The 23,228-nt window shown below is 40.4% G+C and overlaps 3 protein-coding genes across 6 annotated transcripts; 2 read left to right on the plus strand and 1 right to left on the minus strand.

The window, feature by feature from the left end:
- LOC134187996 (uncharacterized) lies at positions 1-4,721 on the minus strand. Of its 4 annotated transcripts, none has more exons than XM_062656179.1 (9): positions 4,614-4,721; positions 4,404-4,555; positions 4,177-4,347; positions 2,480-2,694; positions 2,264-2,421; positions 1,942-2,203; positions 745-942; positions 595-684; positions 1-530 (listed from the first exon to the last, which is right to left on the minus strand). In XM_062656179.1, the coding sequence occupies exons 4-9, from the start codon at positions 2,518-2,520 to the stop codon at positions 146-148; spliced, it is 1,134 nt and encodes a 377-aa protein (XP_062512163.1). In that variant the 5' UTR covers positions 2,521-2,694; positions 4,177-4,347; positions 4,404-4,555; positions 4,614-4,721; the 3' UTR covers positions 1-145. The 4 variants fall into 4 exon arrangements, with proteins under 4 accessions (XP_062512163.1, XP_062512164.1, XP_062512165.1 ...); XM_062656180.1 differs by having other exon boundaries at positions 4,404-4,537; positions 4,614-4,647; XM_062656181.1 differs by having other exon boundaries at positions 2,480-2,578; positions 2,643-2,694; positions 4,404-4,632.
- A 6,174-nt stretch (positions 4,722-10,895) lies between these two features.
- LOC134187624 (uncharacterized) lies at positions 10,896-14,221 on the plus strand. Its single transcript, XM_062655776.1, has 7 exons — positions 10,896-10,968; positions 11,445-11,500; positions 12,834-12,842; positions 12,886-13,009; positions 13,165-13,325; positions 13,415-13,690; positions 13,752-14,221. The coding sequence occupies exons 1-7, from the start codon at positions 10,896-10,898 to the stop codon at positions 14,112-14,114; spliced, it is 1,062 nt and encodes a 353-aa protein (XP_062511760.1). The 3' UTR covers positions 14,115-14,221.
- Positions 14,222-19,344: 5,123 nt separating this feature from the next.
- On the plus strand, positions 19,345-20,339 carry LOC134187625 (uncharacterized). The gene is made up of 3 exons (XM_062655777.1): positions 19,345-19,470; positions 19,535-19,810; positions 19,872-20,339. The coding sequence occupies exons 1-3, from the start codon at positions 19,345-19,347 to the stop codon at positions 20,232-20,234; spliced, it is 765 nt and encodes a 254-aa protein (XP_062511761.1). The 3' UTR covers positions 20,235-20,339.
- Positions 20,340-23,228: the final 2,889 nt, after the last annotated feature.

Below are 23,228 nucleotides of genomic sequence, written 5' to 3' on the forward strand. Positions count from 1 at the left end.
AACAAGTACTGATGTTTTGAAACGTTTACAAGAAGTGTCCAAAATCAAACCTTCTACTTTGAAACAAGAAAAATGCGTAAATTCTAACAATCTCAGTTAGAAACAACACCTGCAACTGGTGCTTTTTACATTAGTATGTAGAAGTCTATGTCACACATGAAGTATTGTTTACACCAGTCATACAATTAAGAAAATATGCTACATACCTAAAGTCCAGGTATGTGATGAAAAACAGCAATTCAGTCACCAACAGCATGTCACCAACTTTTCTGATACAAAATGACTCATTCTCTATAAGAGAATTGCATGAAACAAGTGTAGTCTTTGCACTTGGCTGAACTTCATATAAGTAAAAGTGATCACTGAAAGAGCAGATCTCAAGACATCGAACAACAAAATATTTCTCATTCTCTGCCACAATAATGAGATCAACTGTAGTAAAAGTGAAGTCAATATCTTGATTAAGTGCTGGAATCTTCACTACAGAGCCTTTTTTGTATATAACACTTCGCCTGGTAAGACCTTTAGCACTATTGCACATGAATAAAGCTTTTCATGCAGTTACAGCAGTGACAAACAAGAATAACCACATACCTCAAAACCCACAATGGAGTTTGATTCCTTGAACCAAGATATCTTGAGAGCTGCTCTGCTAAAGGGTGGTTCGCAAAGTCTATAGTAGTTCATGAAGAAATGAACAAAGTCATAAACCTACAATCAATTCCCAAGCAGTTAATTTATATACCAGAGTGGATAAGATCTTCCACTGCTAGATATGATAATGATCCATCAGGACTTGACAACAAGTGATGGCACATGTACAATTGTGCTTGCTTAGCCAGTGAATAAGGAATATTTTTAAAATTTTCTTTGACAAGACGTTTAAAGTGTCCATTCTTTGCTTCAAATCTCATACACCACATAGTCTGTAGAGGTCCAAAGCTAGCATGACAATAGCAATGTTAGTAATTAATATCAACTATATTTGTGTTGGAAATTTCATCTAACCCAAATCCAGAGAATTACTACAACTTTACAATGTAAAGATATTACCATACTTCTGAATAATAGTCTGCACTCGAACAGTAACCTGTGCATCCGATGAGTTTGAAATAATAGTAACTCGAGTTCAAATATTAACCCATGCCTTAGATGCGAAAGACTGGTATCTGACACTGTGCATGCCCAAGGTTAATAGTGCACCAGTTGGCAAAAACTATATGTTCGTGAAAAAAGCGATAAGCAATCTTTTTCATTGCATAAAAATTTAAGGCCTAGGAAGAAGTTTGAGCATCTTCTGTGAACATTATAGCAGTAATATACAAAATCCACAAACAGAACTTTTGTCAGTAAAGAAATCCAACAAACTGAAACAGATTGAAAGAGGATCTAGAAAAATGAAAGCGAGTGACTGGAGGAGGCATGATCCCATGTGTTGAAAAATGGTATCCTGTGCTTTAGTAGTAACCCATCAAGCTGATCATTTTTATAAATCACATTTGAATCAATTTCATAGATACAGTCTTCAGTCACTTGTTTCTAAAAGAGAACTTAAATTATTTGTAAAATATTCTGGTGAGCTGTCCTCAAGTATATTGGCAAATACATTATGTCCACCTCAAAGAGGCTGAGTTTCTGGGCAACATAATAACTTTAGCAAGCTATGTCTACTTAATGAGCTGCTACTCAGATTGTAAAGTGTGACATACAGTTACAAACAGTCTATTGTTATGTTCACTAATGAGATCTTCATATAGTGTGAATTGTACACACATTGCCAATTATTATAATTGAGGTCCACGATAAAATATTCAACTAATAAAGGAACATATGTTTGGTATATGGTGGGGACATAAACAAAACACCAAAAGCAAACACTTCCACTTGAAAAAGGAAATATAAAATCTGTTAATTTATTAATTAAACATGTTTAAAAAGTACCTCAAAAGCTGACTTGGCAGATGAACCATATAATACATTTTAGGTGTTATCGTTTTGCCAGGATATAATTGGCAAAATCGGTGGTGATGGTCCTCAATCATAGTTGCCAGAAGACAAGCATCATCAGTGGTCACAGTTGTTGCAACACATATTGCCAATATTACCAGCAATGGCAGAAAAGAATAGTAGTGTTCATCATCAGCTGGAACCCATTCAGCTATGAAAATTGGAAGGTTCACTGCCAGACACCATGACTGAGCAGCTACAACAAATCAATTCATTTACCAAACCAGAAAAACTGTTGATATTCATACAAATGTACCTCGCTGACCTAACTTGTCATCTCGATCTATAGCGTCTCTTGTTATTTGTGTGGGACGATCTTTGCCTTCATTATATCCCAGATCTACATACTTCATCTGTTGGTTCAGGGTTACAAGTGTAAAATATCTCTGAGAAAAGCAGTGTTGAAGGAGCAATCTAGACACAACATCTGATAAAGCTGTACAAGTCCAGCAAGATGCTGTGTAATACTAACCTAATTTCTCTGGTGATCACTCCTTCCAAAAGAATATGCATAACGTCAAATGGTAGGCACTCAGTGACTTTGAAGTTCTTGATTTTGCTTAAAACACTCCTATAATTTAACCCATAATTGACTGAGAAGTGAGAGTGTAAGTCAGAATCTTCCAGCTACTGACAGTGTTCTTCATGCATCACTTCATTCCTCATAACAAACTTGCTTTCTGTAAACTGTGACAAACAGAATTAGCATTTTAAAATCAACACATTGGTCTACCGTTTCATAAATAGAAATAAAAAAATAATCAGGCCACACCAGAAACTCTTCATTTTAGGTAGCATAAAGACTGTCTAACGTTTCTATTTTCCCCCAAAAAATGTTTACATGTTTGGATAAAACTTCTTTGTTGTTTCTATTGGTGTTTGCAAATGACCATTTTTCAAATGTATATGATGTCTGCTAAACTCTAAATGTAATCCAACACTGTCATCTGGCATTGACTCCATAGCGAGTTCCGATATCTGATGCTGTGAGCACAGACATCAGACATCGCTCATCGTCAAATGTTACCCATGCAACGAATGTCCTTCAGCAAAAACAACTCTTAAACTCACAGAATCCTAGAATTAATGATGGAACAATTAGTGTCCAAAACCGTGAGTCTGACAGAAATTGCAGGCATAGCACATGTTGTATCGTGCAATACTAGCCTCGTACCCATGCACACTGTCCCCACCAGAAATAAGTGACACACGCACATACCTGCAGAGTGAAATATAATGGTCGGTCATCTGTCATTGACCAACCGACTGGTGTTCGTGACCAACCACAATTTTGCTTTGACCAGACATACCTATACATGACTGTTTAGGTGTAATAATTATTGCATGGACGTTAGGGAATCAATTTGCAAGCCAAAAGTCAAGACAACTGACTGAAGCAGCAGGCAAGATCTACAGTTGATGATCTCCAGATGTGTGAATGCAAAATGATGTTTTAGAGCAATATCATATTTATTGCCCCAAGCACCGTTTATTGCACACGCTGCAGTCAACTAAGATAGATATGCTCTTGATTAGCTTGCTCATCTCTTGATCAGTTCATGTCATTACTTTACAAGCCTTGTTTTAACTAAAATGTAATAAAGTTTTAGCTACAATAAATTGTAACCACATTGACAAACACCCGTCATAATGATGAATAACAATGCAACAGAACAACAAAAAACAAGCCAAATTTTATGTTTTGGTTTTGATACCAATAAATACGATAGTGAATATTGTGAAACAAATAAAGCAATGGAACTAAATATTGATGTAGATAATTACAAGTGAATGGATTGTGAAATCAAATAGGAATGAATGCCCAAAATTTTAAAATGTTATGACAACCTCTTTTGCTAGAGCACGACCGACCAAACATTTTACCTTATATTCCACTCTGTACCTGCTATCTGTTTACAGAGATGTGCTGCAAAATAACCTTCCCCAATCGTGTAGGTGTACGAGCTAGTGCAGCCCTACACCCAAGGAGCATTGACACAATATTAGTACAACACATATGAGGACTGCAAGTTGCTCCATTTTCTTCAAAAAATAAGGGCAATGGCGTACTACCAATCAAACAAGTTGCCATAGTATCACAAGTAATGAAATATCACTTTCTGATGATGCGTTTGAATATTATTAGCGTTACAAATTGAATAAACATACCTTGTTTTGTATGTCTGAATCACTAGCAATACATCGACGACACTTTCTAAATGCTCCTCTAACTCCTTTATATCCACCCAAGAAATTGCTTGCAGGAGTGTCTCCACAAAATGCAACCACAGACCCAGATAACCGTTGCTCATTTCCATGTATAATAAATGTGTGGCCCATCTAAGGAAACAAATGGCTTCACGGTTGTTCTTAAAATGAAAGTTCAACAAACAAACCAAAAGAGTGTTGATCTCGTCCACAAATGGCTGCAAAAGAAGATCAACATCATAATTTCGTATGTCATTTGTCTTTGCAATGGCAATTAGCTGAATTGCTTCCACAGCAGACCTATGGACAGGTGCCAAGTTTGCTAAGATGTAGAAACAACCTTTACAAACATTATCAACAGCATGTTCTACAAATTGTTATTAGGAAAATCAACATACCCACTTTATGCTTCTTTCGTTTAGATCCCAAAGGATTGACAACTTCTACATCATCATAGTATGCTATGACTTGAAGAGCTCTATCATCTTGTCTAAACAGTTCATGGCTTTTGCAGTGATTGCCATCACATACATCTATTATTATGCCATCACTGCTGATATGGCTGTTCCTCACATTTGAAAATACTTGGCTTGTATTCAGAACTTGCTGCATAAAACACATTTACACAATACAAAATGTACAAAAAGTCATTGACAAAACTCATTTTACCTCCAAATTTTTCAGAAAAGAAACATAATATCCTGTTACCAATTTCTCTACTGGTTGTCTAACACCTCCTTGTCTCTGCCATGTGAGAAATGACTCAGATGACTGGGCAGAATCACATAATTTCACTGGAACCGGTTCCTTACCACTAGGTGAGGAACCTAGTGGTAAGGACACCAGGTAGCACTAGGTGAAAGTGGTTTCTGTAAAACAGTTCCTGCCGATAGACTGTACCCAAATTGGAGAAACAACTCTTACAATCAAAGCAGCATTGGTCAAACACATTACCAAGTTGAATTATGTCTCCACCTCTTTTCCAAGATTTTTGTTCTAACTTGTCCTAGTGTACTGAAGCAATGAGGTCTTCCGTAACGTGTACAACTGTATCTATAGCCGACTGAGGAAGGCCGGCCTGACTCTTCAAACGCAGTAAATATTCGCCCGTTGAGGTCTGACAGCTAGAATTAGTAGCTCTATCCAAGCGTGGGCGTTTTGCACTGTCACATGAATTTTCAAAGCCTGAATCTGGTATTTCTTCACTTGTCTCCGTCATTTGAAGAGAATCGTCAAACCTACCACAACTGAAATATCCATGTCGTCGTCGCAGATGCTCACGAAACTCTTCCACTTCCTGTACGAACGACCGCATCCGGTATGAGAGCAATGGACGACGAAATTAGAATGATGCTGATGAGTTTTCAGTACGTGTTTAACTAAAGAACGTCTAGATGTTGCGCGATGCATACACTTACAACATGACTCCATGCAGAGCAGTACACCTAAAAGAGCGCATGCGCGTCGCATATTCGTTCTTGTTTGCGCGGGCACGTCATGGACTCCGAGGAGGGTATGTCAACCAGAGCCGTATATACGGCTCTGATGTCAACGAGCGGTATACGAGAGTGGTTGGCGAGGAAGTTGTTCAACAGCAGAGTCCAAGATCTCTTTGAGGGTGAGGAAACTAGAACGCTTCGCTAATTTATAATAGAAAATTAGAAGGGCTACGTAGACTCGTCATTCCCCGGATAGTCAATCCTCGAAGATTGATTATCCGGGGAATGACGAAGGCGGGGAGAGACTGGCTCGAGTATAAGGTCTACGAGTTGCTCTTGCACGTGTCTTTTGCAGAAAACGAAATCGATGGAGCAGCTTTGATGGGTTTGTTAGGTGATTGAAACGAATTTAAGAGTCTCTTTCCTGTCATGGGGGATCGCCTGCCGTTGAAAAAGGCAATATCTGATGAGGTGAAATCGGTATAGCTTAGCCTCGTCCCCTAGCTTGCAAAAATTGACTGAAGAAGAATATATGATGGACAAGTATCTAGTAGCGTCGATGGCCACATACTATGTGTATGATGTGGGCTACTCAAAGGCCCATGCAGGCATTCTGCAGTTGATTCAGGAAGTCCTGATGGAGATTAGTGACGACAAAGGACGTATGCACAAGTCACTAACGTACAGAACTGTTGTTTCTGAACTTACGTCCAAGATATAGTAATAAGTATGTTTGTTTTGTGAAGTAACACAGTGGTTTACTATACGTTGATTAAAACAACACGGTATTAAAACAACTCGTGTCTTAAATCAACGCGTCTACCTAAACAACACAGTTGTAGTGTCCTAATTTTGTCGTCAGACAAACTACACATCTAAACATCTTAAATTAAACACTTTTCTTTACAGTGTAATTTTGATTGAAACAACTCGTTGATAATCGAACTGGAAGGTTTCGGGTAGATGCGGACTCAATTTCCTGGGCTGCATGAACACACAGATGTACAGATTATTCGGTACGCTGCACTCGTTAATCTAAGGATATTAGGTACGGCCGTACCTAATATCCGCGTACCCAATTTCCTGCTACACCGGAATTGAGTTCACTCATTATCCGTGAAGCAGCAGCACAGCGACTTCAAAGGAGGTTAGTTATACCAGACTCTTTCTTGTCCAGAATTGTGTGTGTGTGTGTGTGTGTGTGTGTGTGTGTGTGTGTGTGTGTGTGTGTGTGTGTGTGTGTGTGTGTGTGTGTGTGTGTGTGTGTGTGTGTGTGTGTGTGGTGTACCCAGCTTCATAATTCAGAGGAGGAAGCCTCGAAATCTCACCCTAGAGAGCGGATTTGTTCTTGCGTGATATGAAGCCGAACGTAAATCGATCATGTCCGTACTAAACAATAAGTATCTATCTGTTGCAATCATTAGTTATATGTCCTACAACTGGCAACTCTTTACATATTGTGATAACGCACTCATATCTAGCTATATTTATTACTGTACGAATTTTTATTTTCAACCTCGGTTTTAGTACAATGCCACTTCCCTAAGGTCAGAGGGCAGTTGCATCCTCTGCCTCATGTCTGATAAGGCCCTGCATATATGACGTAGAAGAAAATGGTTGGGCTATATACGAGACTACGTCAAACAGAGGCGAAACTAGAGTAAATGAAGTAGCAATCATCGACTCTTTCAGTTGCCTACGGAAGGGAAAATGGTTTCTTTTGCCAACTAACTTTGTTAGGCGCAGTCCGTGAGAATGGGTGGAGACCGCCCATTTCATTAGCATACACGACACTTAGTATATACGGGATGGATATCGGTCTGTTGTGGTTGTGTAGACGAGAGGTTAGTGTATCTTGTTTAGCTAGTGATAAGTCAAAACATTGTCTCTTGGTCTGATAATGGGGATAGCCTATGAGCAAAGTCTCAGAAGTCGTCGTTTTGTTCCGACCCCCTTGTGGACCGGGGTTTCTTGGCACCCGGAAATTGTACAAAACCAATAGAAAGGATATCTTAATGTTTGCACATTGGAAAACGTGCGACAAATTAACGGTAGAATTTATAAAAATTGTACGCGCGAGGCGCACGGGAAAGTCGAGGCTATACTAGAGCTCTGCCTGACGACCGTTTCTCAAGGCGTAGAATCTCTACTTAATTGACTATTGCAACTCTAAAACTAGCGCCAACAAAGGAAGCATGCAATTTATGCAGGAAATAGTTAGAAAGGCAACAACTTTTGTTTTGATCCGGGACTTCCGATTGCTACAGTCTTGGAGTTACTTTACAGCATTAGGTATCGCTGAATCAAAGTAAGCATTTTGCAAGTACAACATTATGTTTATATTTTTCGCATTGCAATTTAATCTGTTTATAATTTTTATTGCATCAATTTGCTTCTAGAAATATCTTGATCTACTAGACTCAATAATTGAATTAATTTGCTCGTGCTTGCAATCATACAGTTGATCACTTATTCGCCATCACTACAGTCATCATTATCGATATCATCAGTCGGAATGTCTGATTCTGGAGTTTCTTCTTCCAGTAGTACTGGACTAGGAAGGTCTATTTGCTTGCACGAATTCTTGCAATTTCCGCAACCACATGCATCGGTACAGCACAAAGCAGCACGAAGACACGAACATTGCTGTGTAGTACATCCCACATTGCACTTGCAGCTTACCAGCTCCAACAGCGCTTTCGAGGCAGGAAGGTGTGACATCCAGCAGACATGTATGTGAGAACCGTTTCATCAGTTTCAACAATCCATCCATGACCGTGCGGACTAGGGAGATTCTGCATAGAGCACAAAGCATTTTTTCATACAAGACTTTGATAATTAACCCGTAATACATGCTGCCGAAGAGCATCTTGAGTTGGTGGCATCTGCTGAGCTTTCGAGCACTTCATGTGAAATAACTAGTACCGAACCTCGTTAACACTGGTACCAGTTGGCAAACCGTAAAGATGGCATACAAACTTCTCACATACAGTAAACAACTCTTCAGTTGGATTCAAGCTGCATCCTAATCTGGTCATCGCAAGACGTAAACAGTCGCTTTGAGAAGCTTAGCGAAAGATCTTTGTTTTGCCTTTTTCAACAAAGACACTCGTCGTGTCGCAGCCAGAAAAAGAGTGTATGCCAGAGAGCGCAGCAGACACGTCTTCGCCTAAATTGACAGCAATTTCAGCGACATTAATGCAACGGCGTCGTACCTTTGTGCCAGTGAGCCATAGCAATGATGCGTTGATGGCATTGGCATGATGGATTCCTATCACTGCTACGTCCGTGTCAGAAGAGGATATGACAACACAGGAAAAGCCACCATTCGATGCATGCTTGGTATGTAATAAAATGCGACTGTCGGCCTCTTCATGATCTGAAGTAAGATCTGGTACCGAAGAAACAAGGACTGCGAAAGCATCTTCTAATGTAAGAAGACTGCAGAGTTGTCGATGACAAACGAATAGCTGCACACCACATAGCCGTTCGGCATACCTACTGCTGCCCCACATCTGTACCAAAAAATCTACAAGCTCTAACTTGTTTTCGTCTGCTGAAAGAAATTTTTTCCATTGCTTAGGACAAGACTGTTGACCATCGAAAATCTTGACACGTATTGTTCCAGCTGTAGAGCGAGCAGCCCTCTCGTATGCCTTTGTTGAAACTGATGGATAGGTGTCTACAACAAAATCAATACGAGATGATCTATGACCAGCAGCAGGGTGAGCAGCATCTTGTTCAGTTTCTTTGTCAAGCTTGACTTGATCAACGCACCGCGTAAATCGTTTGTAACAAGTCTTGTGGTACTTCACTTCTTTAGCAAAAAGTTCTTCTCCTCTCAAAGCGAGTTTGATGCGTTGGTCGTGTTTAATCTCTGCAGCCTTTTGTAGTCTGGATGCACCACTATCCAGCTGGCACTCACTCAGACGGAATTGTGACCACTTCTGTTTACTGGTGTTCCGTTGGCAAATGGCGCACAAAGCAAAATTTGTTGGTGGAATTGCGCTTCTTCTTGATCTTTCCTGAGAAGGCAGCGTTGTTTGGCTTGCCGTTGCATCTTGCACCACAGTAGCTGTAGGTTGCTGCTTTCGAATGAACCGCTCAATGTTAACTTTATTTGTGTATTCTTGGTAACACTTTCGATGGTAGAAACCTCTAGCTAGATGGATCAGTTTGTGTCACAGCACAATTTGAGAAGAACTCATGCAGTTCCTCTCTTCGGATTGTGGCTAACCTCATGCAAGAGAATCCAACTCTGCCGAGAAATTGCTACTAACTTTGTGTCTGAACCACTCAGAACTTCCCCGTTGGAATGACAAATGCATTTACTCCAACTTAAATGCGGTACTTTTGCGGCTGGAGGATTCAAACTTGCTGAAACTGCATATAATTCCTCTGCAGATGACTGACTGCCACTGTCCATTTCTTCTGATTGACCACTCAAATTGACATCCATTACCACAAAATTATGGCGCTGATAGCTAGAAACGTAGACGGTACACAAATTGATTCAAAGACAGTTGTGTTCAATCGTAGTGTATTTAAAAGACAACAATGTATACAAACTAGATCGAATACAAGGTAAACAAATTTCGCTCTACGCAGAAAACGAATGAACAATGTCTGCAGCTAGAGTAATTTTATACACTGATCGATCTCAAACTGACACTATCACTCAACAGCGATGAACGTATTACATGAACTTCCAAGACGTGAACCAACGTGAGCTTTCAGTAAGTCATCGTTTAATTAAGAAACCCGTTGGTACGTGTACGTTTACGTCGAAGAGAAAGGTCAAAGTAGACCTATGTCGTCTCCTCGCATCCGGTTTTTAGATATTCTTGCCCCTGGTAAAAATTAATACAAAGCAAGTGTCAAGAAAACATATTCACACAATACGATACCGTTACAAAGCTGTAGAGATGATGATTTGCATGCTTTTTGTCTGGTATGCGCTAATTATGCGCGTGAGCTCGGTGTCCCGACCGTGTTTACAAAAACACCTTCCTTTGCAATTGTCGCAATAGTTCGCGACCGCAAACATCGATTTTTGGATTGTATACTTATAGAAGAAAGCTAATCTACACAGATAATAACGTCCACGGGCGGTCGAAACAAAAGTTGTTTCTGAAGCAGCTAACCAGATCAGCTCATAGACTAGGATGTCCGCTAGAGGATGTCCCATCTTGGTAGGAGACCGCTATAGCGACGCTTCCAAGTTGCAAGGCACGTAGCGTAATGGTTCTTGCTTCAACCATAGGACTAAATTTGGCCGTCAAAAGTTTCATATATCTTGAACGTGTCCCATTAGGTTAGACCACTCTCAACTCTGTGGTTTCTTCTCGCAGTGTGTCCGACTATATGGCTGCATGCATGGTGTCCGATAACGGAAGACGTACTCACTCTCTCTCTCTCTCTCTCTATATATATATATATATATATATATATATATAGCTTCGGAACGGCAGCGACACCGGTGTACCTCTGGCGTACTCAACATAGAAAACTTCGAAATCGGGGAGACCAGCTGCTCCAGGTTTACGTTTTCGAGACTCTGTGTATCATCTAGGAAGCTATATCTACTAATATTCGAGGCCTGGAGCATGGTTTTCCCAGGTCCATCCGTAGCGACGTCAGGCGTGTACCTTGTGAGGTTTGAGGTTGAAGCAAACTTCCTCTCACAGTTCTGCTCTCTCAAATGGTTATAGGACGCGCGTGAATGACAGTCAGTGAGTGGTTATTGTTTGGACGTGTTCTGTGTAAATGGGCTGCTTGCTTTCTACACAGGACAAGACAAAGGTGCTGGATTGAATTCTGGAGATGAGACATGCAAGCCTCCTGTTGTCAACGACTATTTACTACATCCGAGATTTTTATTTCTCTGGTAGAATATATTTACTACATTCGAGATTTTCTAGTCCTCCAGTACGCACGCGGTCGTCCTTTTGATCTCGTTTACGGCAAATCATACTAAACTTTTAGTGGCATGATAGCTCATAAGCCTTGTAGTTGCGAACAAACATGTCTCAGCCAGAGCGAACCCCCCTGCTCGTCTAAATAGCGACGCCCTGACTTAGTGTTGTATTCTGCAAATGCCAATATCTGGAGTCATATACATTCATGTTGACTGTATATAAGCTCTGAATGCATCTCAATGCCACAGCCATGCACATAAATATATGTGCATGGCTTCACATAGGTGAGTGACCCACCTGCAGTACTTTACCAACCTGCTACAGCTGAATTAGAAGCTACAATATGCACACGACATGCAATACACGTTTTACTTACATTACTACATTGATGACGGCCGTCAAGCGTCGCAACCATCACTCTTTCAGGGACCTACCGTGTACTGATCGATGCAGTATCTTTCTAGTATAGGTTGCCACCGGATATTTCTTTCACAATATTTCTTCATGACAACCTTTGTGGTTTACTCTACTATTGCAGTCACTGAACGCAGCTAAGCGCTTGTAAACGGATTCTGGAAGTAACCCAGACACGAGTAGGTATTTTATTCACAGTATTTTGTACATATCCGATGAGCTCCTTGGAATGTTCGATAATTCTGGAGAAACTGCATCGTGCGGATACGAAATCTAAACCAAAGACAAAACTGCGTGGATGTGTACTGACAACTGGCTCAGTTCCAATGTATCGGCATGCAGAACCAACTCTATAATGCAATAAGATGTTGAGAAACCTGTATAGATGAGAACGGACAGATGTCAATATATTCTATTGACTCATGCACGTAGGGTTTCTATTGACGTCTGCTTAGGTCGCCACAGACATTGTACTATAAACTAAACATTTCCTATCAAATGTACACTTGTCAGTTCAGGCGAGACTAGAGAAAATCTTTTCTTCGAATTCTTTTTGAGCTGTATACTAGCTGGCAGGAAAAAGAGAGAAGTACTAACATTCAAACGCGATTAATGTTAATTTAATGAAGAAGAGATGTCATTATTTTAGTAGGAACACTATTCGCAATTCTCCCTGTAGTTAATTGATAGTCACACGTCAGTAGCTTTAAAATGCAGTGCATCATATCTATTGGATTCACGCAATAAATTTCTAGTTAACATTTCAAATATTTATAAAACTAAGATTTTACTATTTTTATAAATTTACACATAGCTGATAGTTATGATGCATTGTGTATATCTATAGACACACAAAGTATATTTAGGATATTCATTTTATTATTTGGGATTTTATGCAGAAAATGGCTTTATTCTTTAGAAATCTAAAAAAGCAAGTTCTTGGAAATACCAAACTGTTGGAAATGGAACTACGTTGTACTGAATTACGTTTAAGAAATTTGATTACGTTACCAGATTCCAAGGGTACAGCTCAACTGCGTGGGAGCTAATGTGCATGTCAAACGGAAGAGCTGCTTATTAGCAGGGGTAGACATGAGTCACGGTTTCAACCCCCATCGTGCATGGAAAGGTCGCGTAGCAGACTGCCTGTCGGATATTTAAGACGTCTCCCATGCTAGGTTTTCATCATTCAGTGAAAGATAGAGTTGACTATCGAAGAGAAATCTACTGCTCGAGAGATGAATTTGCTAGCGGTCAGTCTCTTCGATTGGATCTCATTGACATGGATAGTGTACACATGCATTTCAACGTGTTGCGTTGTGGGAAAACCGGTCGGACCGTCTGCGCAGCTGCGAGAAAAAAGGGTAACCATAATACGCAAATATATACAAAGATAGTCAATGATTTTTGTTTTAATCAATGTTTTAGAGTGCAAGCTCTGATCCCTGTAGACACAAGTTTGCGCTCATATCGGGTGCTGGAGTTCTGGATACGACTCGCAGTGGCGACACTAGAGTCGTCCAAGTCGTTTCGTCGCGTCTGAGAAAGACAGTCGCGACGGCAAACGCGTCCAAATCTCTAATTACCTTAGAAAATCTTTTTCAGCAAAGCGGTACGCCACACAAGTCTAAACATGTATATCACTATCAAACATACTCGGGCCACTACCTAACAGTCGATACAGATGGAAATCTACAAACAACGGTAAACCAACGATTTTATAAAAAAATTAAAACAAATTAAATATATTTATAAAACATTTTAGGCATCGGTTGGCGAATCGGTTACAATCTTACAGCACAGAGTTGAAGGTTTACCAAACGATTACACAATATTATTATGCGCTTGGTCCGAAAATCAGAGACAAAGTTATCTTCTCTATATTGACGGTTCTATACGCACAAAGAAACTTCAAATAGCAACGGCTTGTCAGGCGTCGTCAAACTTTGTGAAAGCTCTGAGTAACGACGTCATTCTAAAGAGCGTCGACCTCGTTCACAATGAAGTCTACCATTTCTATAGGGTTTTTGTCACATTTCACGATGACGTCAGCAGACACTATTCCTGTCGTTATTTGAGTCGAGAGCTGAAGACGGTTTGCTGTGTTGACAGTTGTCCGAGCGATTAGATACAAAAGAGTCATATCGACAAGACATCATGTGTATGTGTAGATATTTTACAATTTTTTAAACTTTTAAATTTAAAACAAATTTTACCTTTAATGATGTTTTTTTGATGGTGGATATTTAACTTGTATGTTTATTTTACATTAACAGTGTTGTAGAGTATTTGTAATGGAGTTTGTAAATCTATAGTTTGTATCTATTGTAACGTTGTTGATGAGTTTTTCTCTATTGTATTCATATCAAATTTTAACTATATGTAAAGTTTGGTGACAAAGTGAATGTTATGAGCACATACGTTTTCAGCAGCGGATGCACGATTTGCTAGACGAGGGTGCACGAAACCGAGTTTGTGGGTGTGTCTTGTAAAGTAGGCATGCACACTTGCAGTTATTCTATACGCACGGTAATAGGTCAAGATGTTTAGTTGTAGGATCCTGCAGGCTCAGATTCAAGTCGTATAGCCTTCTAGTTTTATTAACTTAAGTAAAGTTCGTACCAAGGACTCACTCTGATAGAAAGTTTTCCCAAAAAAGGACTCGTGTCCCAGCCTGTTTCTGCTATGGCATGTAGCCTCTTCCACAAGCCATCCTAACGCGGGCAGGGTCGCTAGAGCAAGAACCAGCACCCCAATCGGTCTGTGCGTTCGATTGTGTGAATGCATAGAGCAGCTGTGACAGCAAAGCAGTCCGTCTATCTGTGTGAGTGTGCAACAAGTGCATGAAGGCTCTTTGAAACAACTCAGCAACTGTGTGTGTGTGTGTGTGTGTGTGTGTGTGTGTGTGTGTGTGTGTGTGTGTGTGTGTGTGTTTGTGTGAGTGTGTGTGTGTGTGTGTGTGTGTGTGTGTGTGTGTGTGTGTGTGTGTGTGTGTAACGCTAAAATGATATTAGCTAGATGTAGTTTAGATGATACGGCTAGTCCCTTGTGGGACCTATAAACATATAAAAATACATTTATATATTTAAAAAAATAAAATATATATGCCGTCTACACGTTTATCGTTAGTGTTTCAAAAATTGATATAACAATTCGTGTACAAGGCGGGAAAATGGGTGAAGCAACACATTGTCGTAGGCCGGAAATCATTGATACAAAAATAGTAATGCATACTGTACAAGGCGGGGAAATGGGCGGGGCTACAACTTGTATGAAACCACCTATGTAGAAGAGCCTTGTATATATAATCACTCTAGTATGTGAACCCATGCTCCAAAAGACGCTTCTATTTGAAGTCACGTTGCACCCTTGCCCGGCAAATTTCTAACCTTAGAGTAATTTATAGTAAAGTTTAAATACGACTTGTTTGCCCTTTAGAATCGGAGCCGCTATGGAGAATTATGGGGCGTGTCTTATACACTTTTTTTCCGAGCTCTACAAACGCAGTAGCGCAAAAGAACACGTACGTAAAAACTGCATAAGGTTCAAAGATGCATTAGAGTAACTCCAACCTGCAAAATATAATGCAACACCTCCTCAAGATTAACAAGCAGACTGCGCAGACTGCCGCAAACTAGTGTCACACTTAGTGGTTCGATACACTTGTCCTAGGCAAGGTATTAGCAAGTAGAAATATGACTATAGCCACTGACGCTTCGTGCGCTTCCATATCTGCTGAGAAAACCGTCGTAGCGATATTCTGCGTGGGTATGACGACTACATCCGGGATGAATTACGTCAACAAGTGTCCGTCTGCGGGCGTGTTTCCACTAACGCCTAAACTGGTTTAACAAGTGGTTTAGAAGGCTATTCCGAAATCATTTTAGTATCGACTTGGTCCAGCGCTTCGCGCGCACTCTGGTCTGGAGGCTCGAGGCCAGTCATTCTATTAGCCTCGTACCCAGGCCCTCTTGCGCGCCCGGAGAAGAGGGCCTGGCACACTTTGTATTCGCATGCGCGCTTAAATTAGAAGGAAATCGTGGTAATGTCTGCACGCATGCGGGACCGACGTTGTTTAGAATCTCGAGCCGATAAAATCCAACTCTGCCGAGAAATTGCTACTAACTTTGTGTCTGAACCACTCAGAACTTTCCCGTTGGAATGACAAATGCATTTGCTCCAACTTAAATGTGGTACTTTTGCGGCTGGAGGATTCAAACATGCTGAAACTGCATATAATTCCTCTGCAGATGACTGACTATCACTATCCATTTCTTCTGATTGACCACTCAAATTGACATCCATTAGCACAAAATTATGGCGCTGATAGCTAGAAACGTAGACGGTACACAAATTGATTCAAAGACAGTTGTGTTCAATCGTAGTGTATTTCAAAGACAACAATGTATACAAACTAGATCGAATACAAGGTAAACAACTTTCGCTCTACGCAGAAAACGAATGAACAATGTCTGCAGCTAGAGTAATTTTATACACTGATCGATCTCGAACTGACACTATGACTCAACAGCGATGAACGTATTACATGAACTTCCAAGACGTGAACCAACGTGAGCTCTCAGTAAGTCATCGTTTAAGAAACCTGCTGGTACGTGTACGTTTACGTCGAAGAGAAAGGTCAAAGTAGACCTATGTCGTCTCCTTGCATCCGGTTTTTAGATATTCTTGCCCCTGGTAAAAATTAATACAAAGCAAGTGTCAAGAAAACATATACACACAATACGATACCGTTACAAAGCTGTAGAGATGATGATTTGCATGCTTTTTGTCTGGTATGCGCTAATTATGCGCGTGAGCTCGGTGTCCCGACCGTGTTTACAAAAACACCTTCCTTTGCAATTGTCGCAATAGTTCGCGACCGCAAACATCAATTTTTGGATTGTATACTTATAGAAGAAAGCTAATCTACACAGATAATAATGTCCACGGGGTGTCGAAACAAAAGTTGTTTCTGAAGCAGCTAACCAGATCAGCTCATAGACTAGGATGTCCGCTAGAGGATGTCCCATCTTGGTAGGAGACCGGGATAGCGACGCTTCCAAGTTGCAAGGCACGTAGCGTAACGGTTCTTGCTTCAACCATAGGACTAAATTTGGCCGTCAAAAGTTTCATATATCTTGAACGCGTCCCATTACGTTAGACCACTCTCAACTCTGTGGTTTCTTCTCGCAGTGTGTCCGACTATATGGCTGCATGCATGGTGTCCGATAACGGAAGACGTACTCACTCTCTATATAGCTTCGGAATGGCAGCGACACCGGTGTACCTCTGGCGTACTCAACATAGAAAACTTCGAAATCGGGGAGGCCAGCTGCTCCAGGTTTACGTTTTCGAGACTCTGTGTATCATCTAGGAGGCTATATCTACTAATATTCGAGACCTGAAGCATGGTTTTCCCAGGTCCATCCGTAGCGACGTCTGGCGTGTACCTTGTGAGGTTTGAGGTTGAAGCAAACTTCCTCTCACAGCTCTGCTCTCTCATATGGTTATTGGACGCGCGTGAATGACAGTCAGTGAGTGGTTATTATTTGGACGTGTTCTGTGTGAATGGGCTGCTCGCTTTAGCTAAAGTTTGCATTTCTACACAGGACAAGACAAAGGTGCTGGATTGAATTCTGGAGATGAGGAATGCAAGCCTCCTGTTGTCAAACACTATGTACTACATTCGAGATTTTCTTTCTCTAGTAGAATATATTTACTACATCCTGGATTTTCTATTCCTCCAGTACGCACGCTGTCGTCCTTTTGATCTCGTTTACGGCAAATCATACTAAACGTTTAGTGGCATGATAGCTCATAAGCCTTGTAGTTGCGAACAAACATGTCTCAGCCAGAGCGAACCCGCCTGCTCGTCTAAATAGCGACGCCCTGACTTAGTGTTGTATTCTGCAAATGCCAATATCTGGAGTCATGTACATTCACGTTGACTGCATTTAAGCTCTGAATGCATCTCAATGGCTTCACATAGGTGAGTGATCCACCTGCAGTACTTTACTATTCTGCTACAGCTGAATTAGCAACTACAATATGCACACGACATGCAATACACGTTTTACTTACATTACTACATTGATGACGGTCGTCAAGCGTCGCAACCATCACTCTTTCAGAGACCTACCGTGTACTGATCGATTCAGTATCTTTCTAGAATAGGTTGCCACCGGATACTTTCTTTTACAATATTTCTTCATGACAATTTTTGTGGTTTACTCTACTATTGCAGTCACTGAACGCAGCTAAGCGCTTGTAAACGGATTCTGGAAGTAACCCAGACACGAGTAGGTATTTTATTTACAGTATTTTGTACATATCCGATGAGCTCCTTGGAATGTTCGATAATTCTGGAGAAACTGCATCGTGCGGATACGAAATCTAAACCAAAGACAAAACTGCGTGGATGTGTACTGACAACTGGCTCAGTTCCAATGTATCGGCATGCAGAACCAACTCTATAATGCAATAAGATGTTGAGAAACCTGTATAGATGAGAACGGACAGATGTCAATATATTCTATTGACTCATGCACGTAGGGTTTCTATTGACGTCTGCTTAGGTCGCCACAGACATTGTACTATAAACTAAACATTTCCTATCAAATGTACACTTGTCAGTTCAGGCGAGACTAGAGAAAATCTTTTCTTCGAATTCTTTTTGAGCTGTATACTAGCTGGCAGGAAAAAGAGAGAAGTACTAACATTCAAACGCGATTAATGTTAATTTAATGAAGAAGAGATGTCATTATTTTAGTAGGAACACTATTCGCAATTCTCCCTGTAGTTAATTGATAGTCACACGTCAGTAGCTTTAAAATGCAGTGCATCATATCTATTGGATTCACGCAATAAATTTCTAGTTAACATTTCAAATATTTATAAAACTAAGATTTTACTATTTTTATAAATTTACACATAGCTGATAGTTATGATGCATTGTGTATATCTATAGACACACAAAGTATATTTAGGATATTCATTTTATTATTTGGGAATTTATGCAGAAAATGGCTTTATTCTTTAGAAATCTAAAAAAGCAAGTTCTTGGAAATACCAAACTGTTGGAAATGGAACTACGTTGTACTGAATTACGTTTAAGAAATTTGATTACGTTACCAGATTCCAAGGGTACAGCTCAACTGCGTGGGAGCTAATGTGCATGTCAAACGGAAGAGCTGCTTATTAGCAGGGGTAGACATGAGTCACGGTTTCAACCCCCATCGTGCATGGAAAGGTCGCGTAGCAGACTGCCTGTCGGATATTTAAGACGTCTCCCATGCTAGGTTTTCATCATTCAGTGAAAGATAGAGTTGACTATCGAAGAGAAATCTACTGCTCGAGAGATGAATTTGCTAGCGGTCAGTCTCTTCGATTGGATCTCATTGACATGGATAGTGTACACATGCATTTCAACGTGTTGCGTTGTGGGAAAACCGGTCGGACCGTCTGCGCAGCTGCGAGAAAAAAGGGTAACCATAATACGCAAATATATACAAAGATAGTCAATGATTTTTGTTTTAATCAATGTTTTAGAGTGCAAGCTCTGATCCCTGTAGACACAAGTTTGCGCTCATATCGGGTGCTGGAGTTCTGGATACGACTCGCAGTGGCGACACTAGAGTCGTCCAAGTCGTTTCGTCGCGTCTGAGAAAGACAGTCGCGACGGCAAACGCGTCCAAATCTCTAATTACCTTAGAAAATCTTTTTCAGCAAAGCGGTACGCCACACAAGTCTAAACATGTATATCACTATCAAACATACTCGGGCCACTACCTAACAGTCGATACAGATGGAAATCTACAAACAACGGTAAACCAACGATTTTATAAAAAAATTAAAACAAATTAAATATATTTATAAAACATTTTAGGCATCGGTTGGCGAATCGGTTACAATCTTACAGCACAGAGTTGAAGGTTTACCAAACGATTACACAATATTATTATGCGCTTGGTCCGAAAATCAGAGACAAAGTTATCTTCTCTATATTGACGGTTCTATACGCACAAAGAAACTTCAAATAGCAACGGCTTGTCAGGCGTCGTCAAACTTTGTGAAAGCTCTGAGTAACGACGTCATTCTAAAGAGCGTCGACCTCGTTCACAATGAAGTCTACCATTTCTATAGGGTTTTTGTCACATTTCACGATGACGTCAGCAGACACTATTCCTGTCGTTATTTGAGTCGAGAGCTGAAGACGGTTTGCTGTGTTGACAGTTGTCCGAGCGATTAGATACAAAAGAGTCATATCGACAGGACATCATGTGTATGTATGGATATTTTACAATTTTTTAAACTTTTAAATTTAAAACAAATTTTACTTTTAACGATGTTTTGATGGTGGATTGTTAACTTGTATGTTTATTTTACATTAACAGTGTTGTAGAGTATTTGTAATGAAGTTTGTAAATCTATAGTTTGTATCTATTGTAACGTTGTTGATGAGTTTTTCTCTACTGTATTCATATCAAATTTTAAATATATGTAAAGTTTGGTGACAAAGTGAATGTTATGAGCACACACGCTTTCAGCAGCGGATGCACGATTTGCTAGACGAGGGTGCACGAAACCGAGTTTGTGGATGTGTCTTGTAAAGTGGGCATGCACACTTGCAGTTATTCTATACGCACGGTAATAGGTCAAGATGTTTAGTTGTAGGATCCTGCAGGCTCAGATTCAAGTCGTATAGCCTTCTAGTTTTATTAAACTTAAGTAAAGTTTGTACCAAGGACTCACTCTGATAGAAAGTTTTCCCAAAAAAGGACTCGTGCCCCAGCCTGTTTCTGCTATGGCGTTGCATGCATGTAGCCTCTTCCACAAGCCATCCTAACGCGGGCACGGTTGCTAGAGCAAGAACCAGCACCCCAATCGGTCTGTGCGTTCGATTGTGTGAATGCATGGAGCAGCTGTGACAGCAAAGCGGTCCGTCTATCTGTGTGAGTGTGCAATAAGTGCATGAAGGCTCTTTGAAACAACTCAGCAACTGTGTGTGTGTGTGTGTGTGTGTGTGTGTGTGTGTGTGTGTTTGTGTTTGTGTGTGTGTGTGTGTGTGTGTGTGTGTGTGTGTGTGTGTGTGTGTGTGTGTGTGTGTGTGTGTGTAACGCTAAAATGATATTAGCTAGATGTAGTTTAGATGATACGGCTAGTCCCTTGTGGGACCTATAAACATATAAAAATACATTTATATATTTAAAAAATAAAATATATATGCCGTCTACACGTTTATCGTTAGTGTTTCAAAAATTGATATAAAAATTCGTGTACAAGGCGGGAAAATGGGTGGAGCAACACATTGTCGTAGGCCGGAAATTATTGATACAAAAATAGTAATGCATACTGTACAAGGCGGGGAAATGGGCGGGCTACACCTTGTATGAAACCACCTAGGTAGAAGAGCCTTGTATATATAATCACTCTAGTATGTGGACCTATGCTCCAAAAGACGCTTCTATTTGAAGTCACGTTGCACCCTCGCCCGGCAAATTTCTAACCTTAGAGTAATTTATAGTAAAGTTTAAATACGACTTGTTTGCCCTTTAGAATCGGAGCCGCTATGGAGAATTATGGGGCGTGTCTTATACACTTTTTTTCCGAGCTCTACAAACGCAGTAGCGCAAAAGAACACGTACGTAAAAACTGCATAAGGTTCAAAGATGCATTAGAGTAACTCCAACCTGCAAAATATAATGCAACACCTCCTCAAGATTAACAAGCAGACTGCGCAGACTGCCGCAAACTAGTGTCACACTTAGTGGTTCGATACACTTGTCCTAGGCAAGGTATTAGCAAGTAGAAATCTGACTATAGCCACTGACGCTTCGTACGCTTCCATATCTGCTGAGAAAACCGTCGTAGCGATATTCTGCGTGGGTATGACGACTACATCCGGGATGAATTACGTCAACAAGTGTCCGTCTGCGGGCGTGTTTCCACTAACGCCTAAACTGGTTTAACAAGTGGTTTAGAAGGCTATTCCGAAATCATTTTAGTATCGACTTGGTCCAGACTAGAGTCCTCGCGCTTCGCGCGCACTCTGGTCTGGAGGTTCGAGGCTAGTCATTGTCAGAGTCATATATAGAGTTGCGACATGGGCGTTATGGGATTTGTGATCACGTGATCGCATGAGCGCCATTTTGTTTCCAATCGTGTGTAGACAGTATCCGGCATTAGGCGCGTTTCGACCCACTAGCGAGACTATGGTTAACTGCTGCGCTTGGAACTGTAGTAATAGATCAGAAAATGGATTCAAAATGTTTCGTTTCCCTAAGGATCGTGCCAGAAGAAAAGTTTGGGAGGCTAGAGTAAGTCGCAAGAACTGGATAGCATCGCCATATGCGCTCCTGTGCGAGGTACATAAATACCGTAGCGTTTATCGTGTTTCTCACGCACTACGGTACAGTAGATACGCGTTGTGATGTCAGCCAAAGCGGATTTGGTTCTAGTAGACTCAGATCTTGAACTAATTAATATAGATATTATTTGTAGACTGCCTAGATGGTATGTCTGGCAGCTACATGCTAAGTTGGTCCACTTGTGCACATTTTTTAATAATGATGATAGTCTCCTGCAGAAGTACATGGAATTTTCATCATTTTGAAGGCACACTTTGATGAATCACAATTTGAGTGCAGAAGGGCTGATGGAAAAAGAAAACTTAAGTGGAACGCTGTTCCAACCATATTTCCTCACAAGGAACGACGTCAACGTATTAGAAAATCGCCATTAGCAAGACATCCAGTGGACATTTCCAAGCAAGTGAATCTGGTCTTGAGAGACCACATGTACTCAATCAGTGGTGTTTCACCAGAACCATTTTCAAAATGTAAGTCACTATGCAACAGTTCACACGTTCATGTCAGTGCATGAATTGTTCTTCACTTAATTAATAACATCTCAATCAACTGTACTATATTTATAAAACCACAAAGAAAACTGCAAATTACACATGATAGAACACACACACGCAGTAATGACAACAGGCACACGTGTAGACATAATTTCAAAGTTTAGTAGAAGTTTCTTCAATCTTGGGATTGTTTTCATTTTTCAATTGTTTAAATTACTACTATGAAGAACCAAGTACAATTAATGCAAGTTAACTAATCTACCTCAATTGATTAATGTACAGCTGAACATAATTCCAACGATGATGAAGCAACTCAACATGACTCTGTAGCATATGAAACCAGTGTGGCAGATCTAGATATAGATGTGGATGAATCTAATA

This window comes from Corticium candelabrum, chromosome 12 (assembly GCF_963422355.1).
Source record: "Corticium candelabrum chromosome 12, ooCorCand1.1, whole genome shotgun sequence".
In the NCBI taxonomy this organism is placed as follows: domain Eukaryota; kingdom Metazoa; phylum Porifera; class Homoscleromorpha; order Homosclerophorida; family Plakinidae; genus Corticium; species Corticium candelabrum.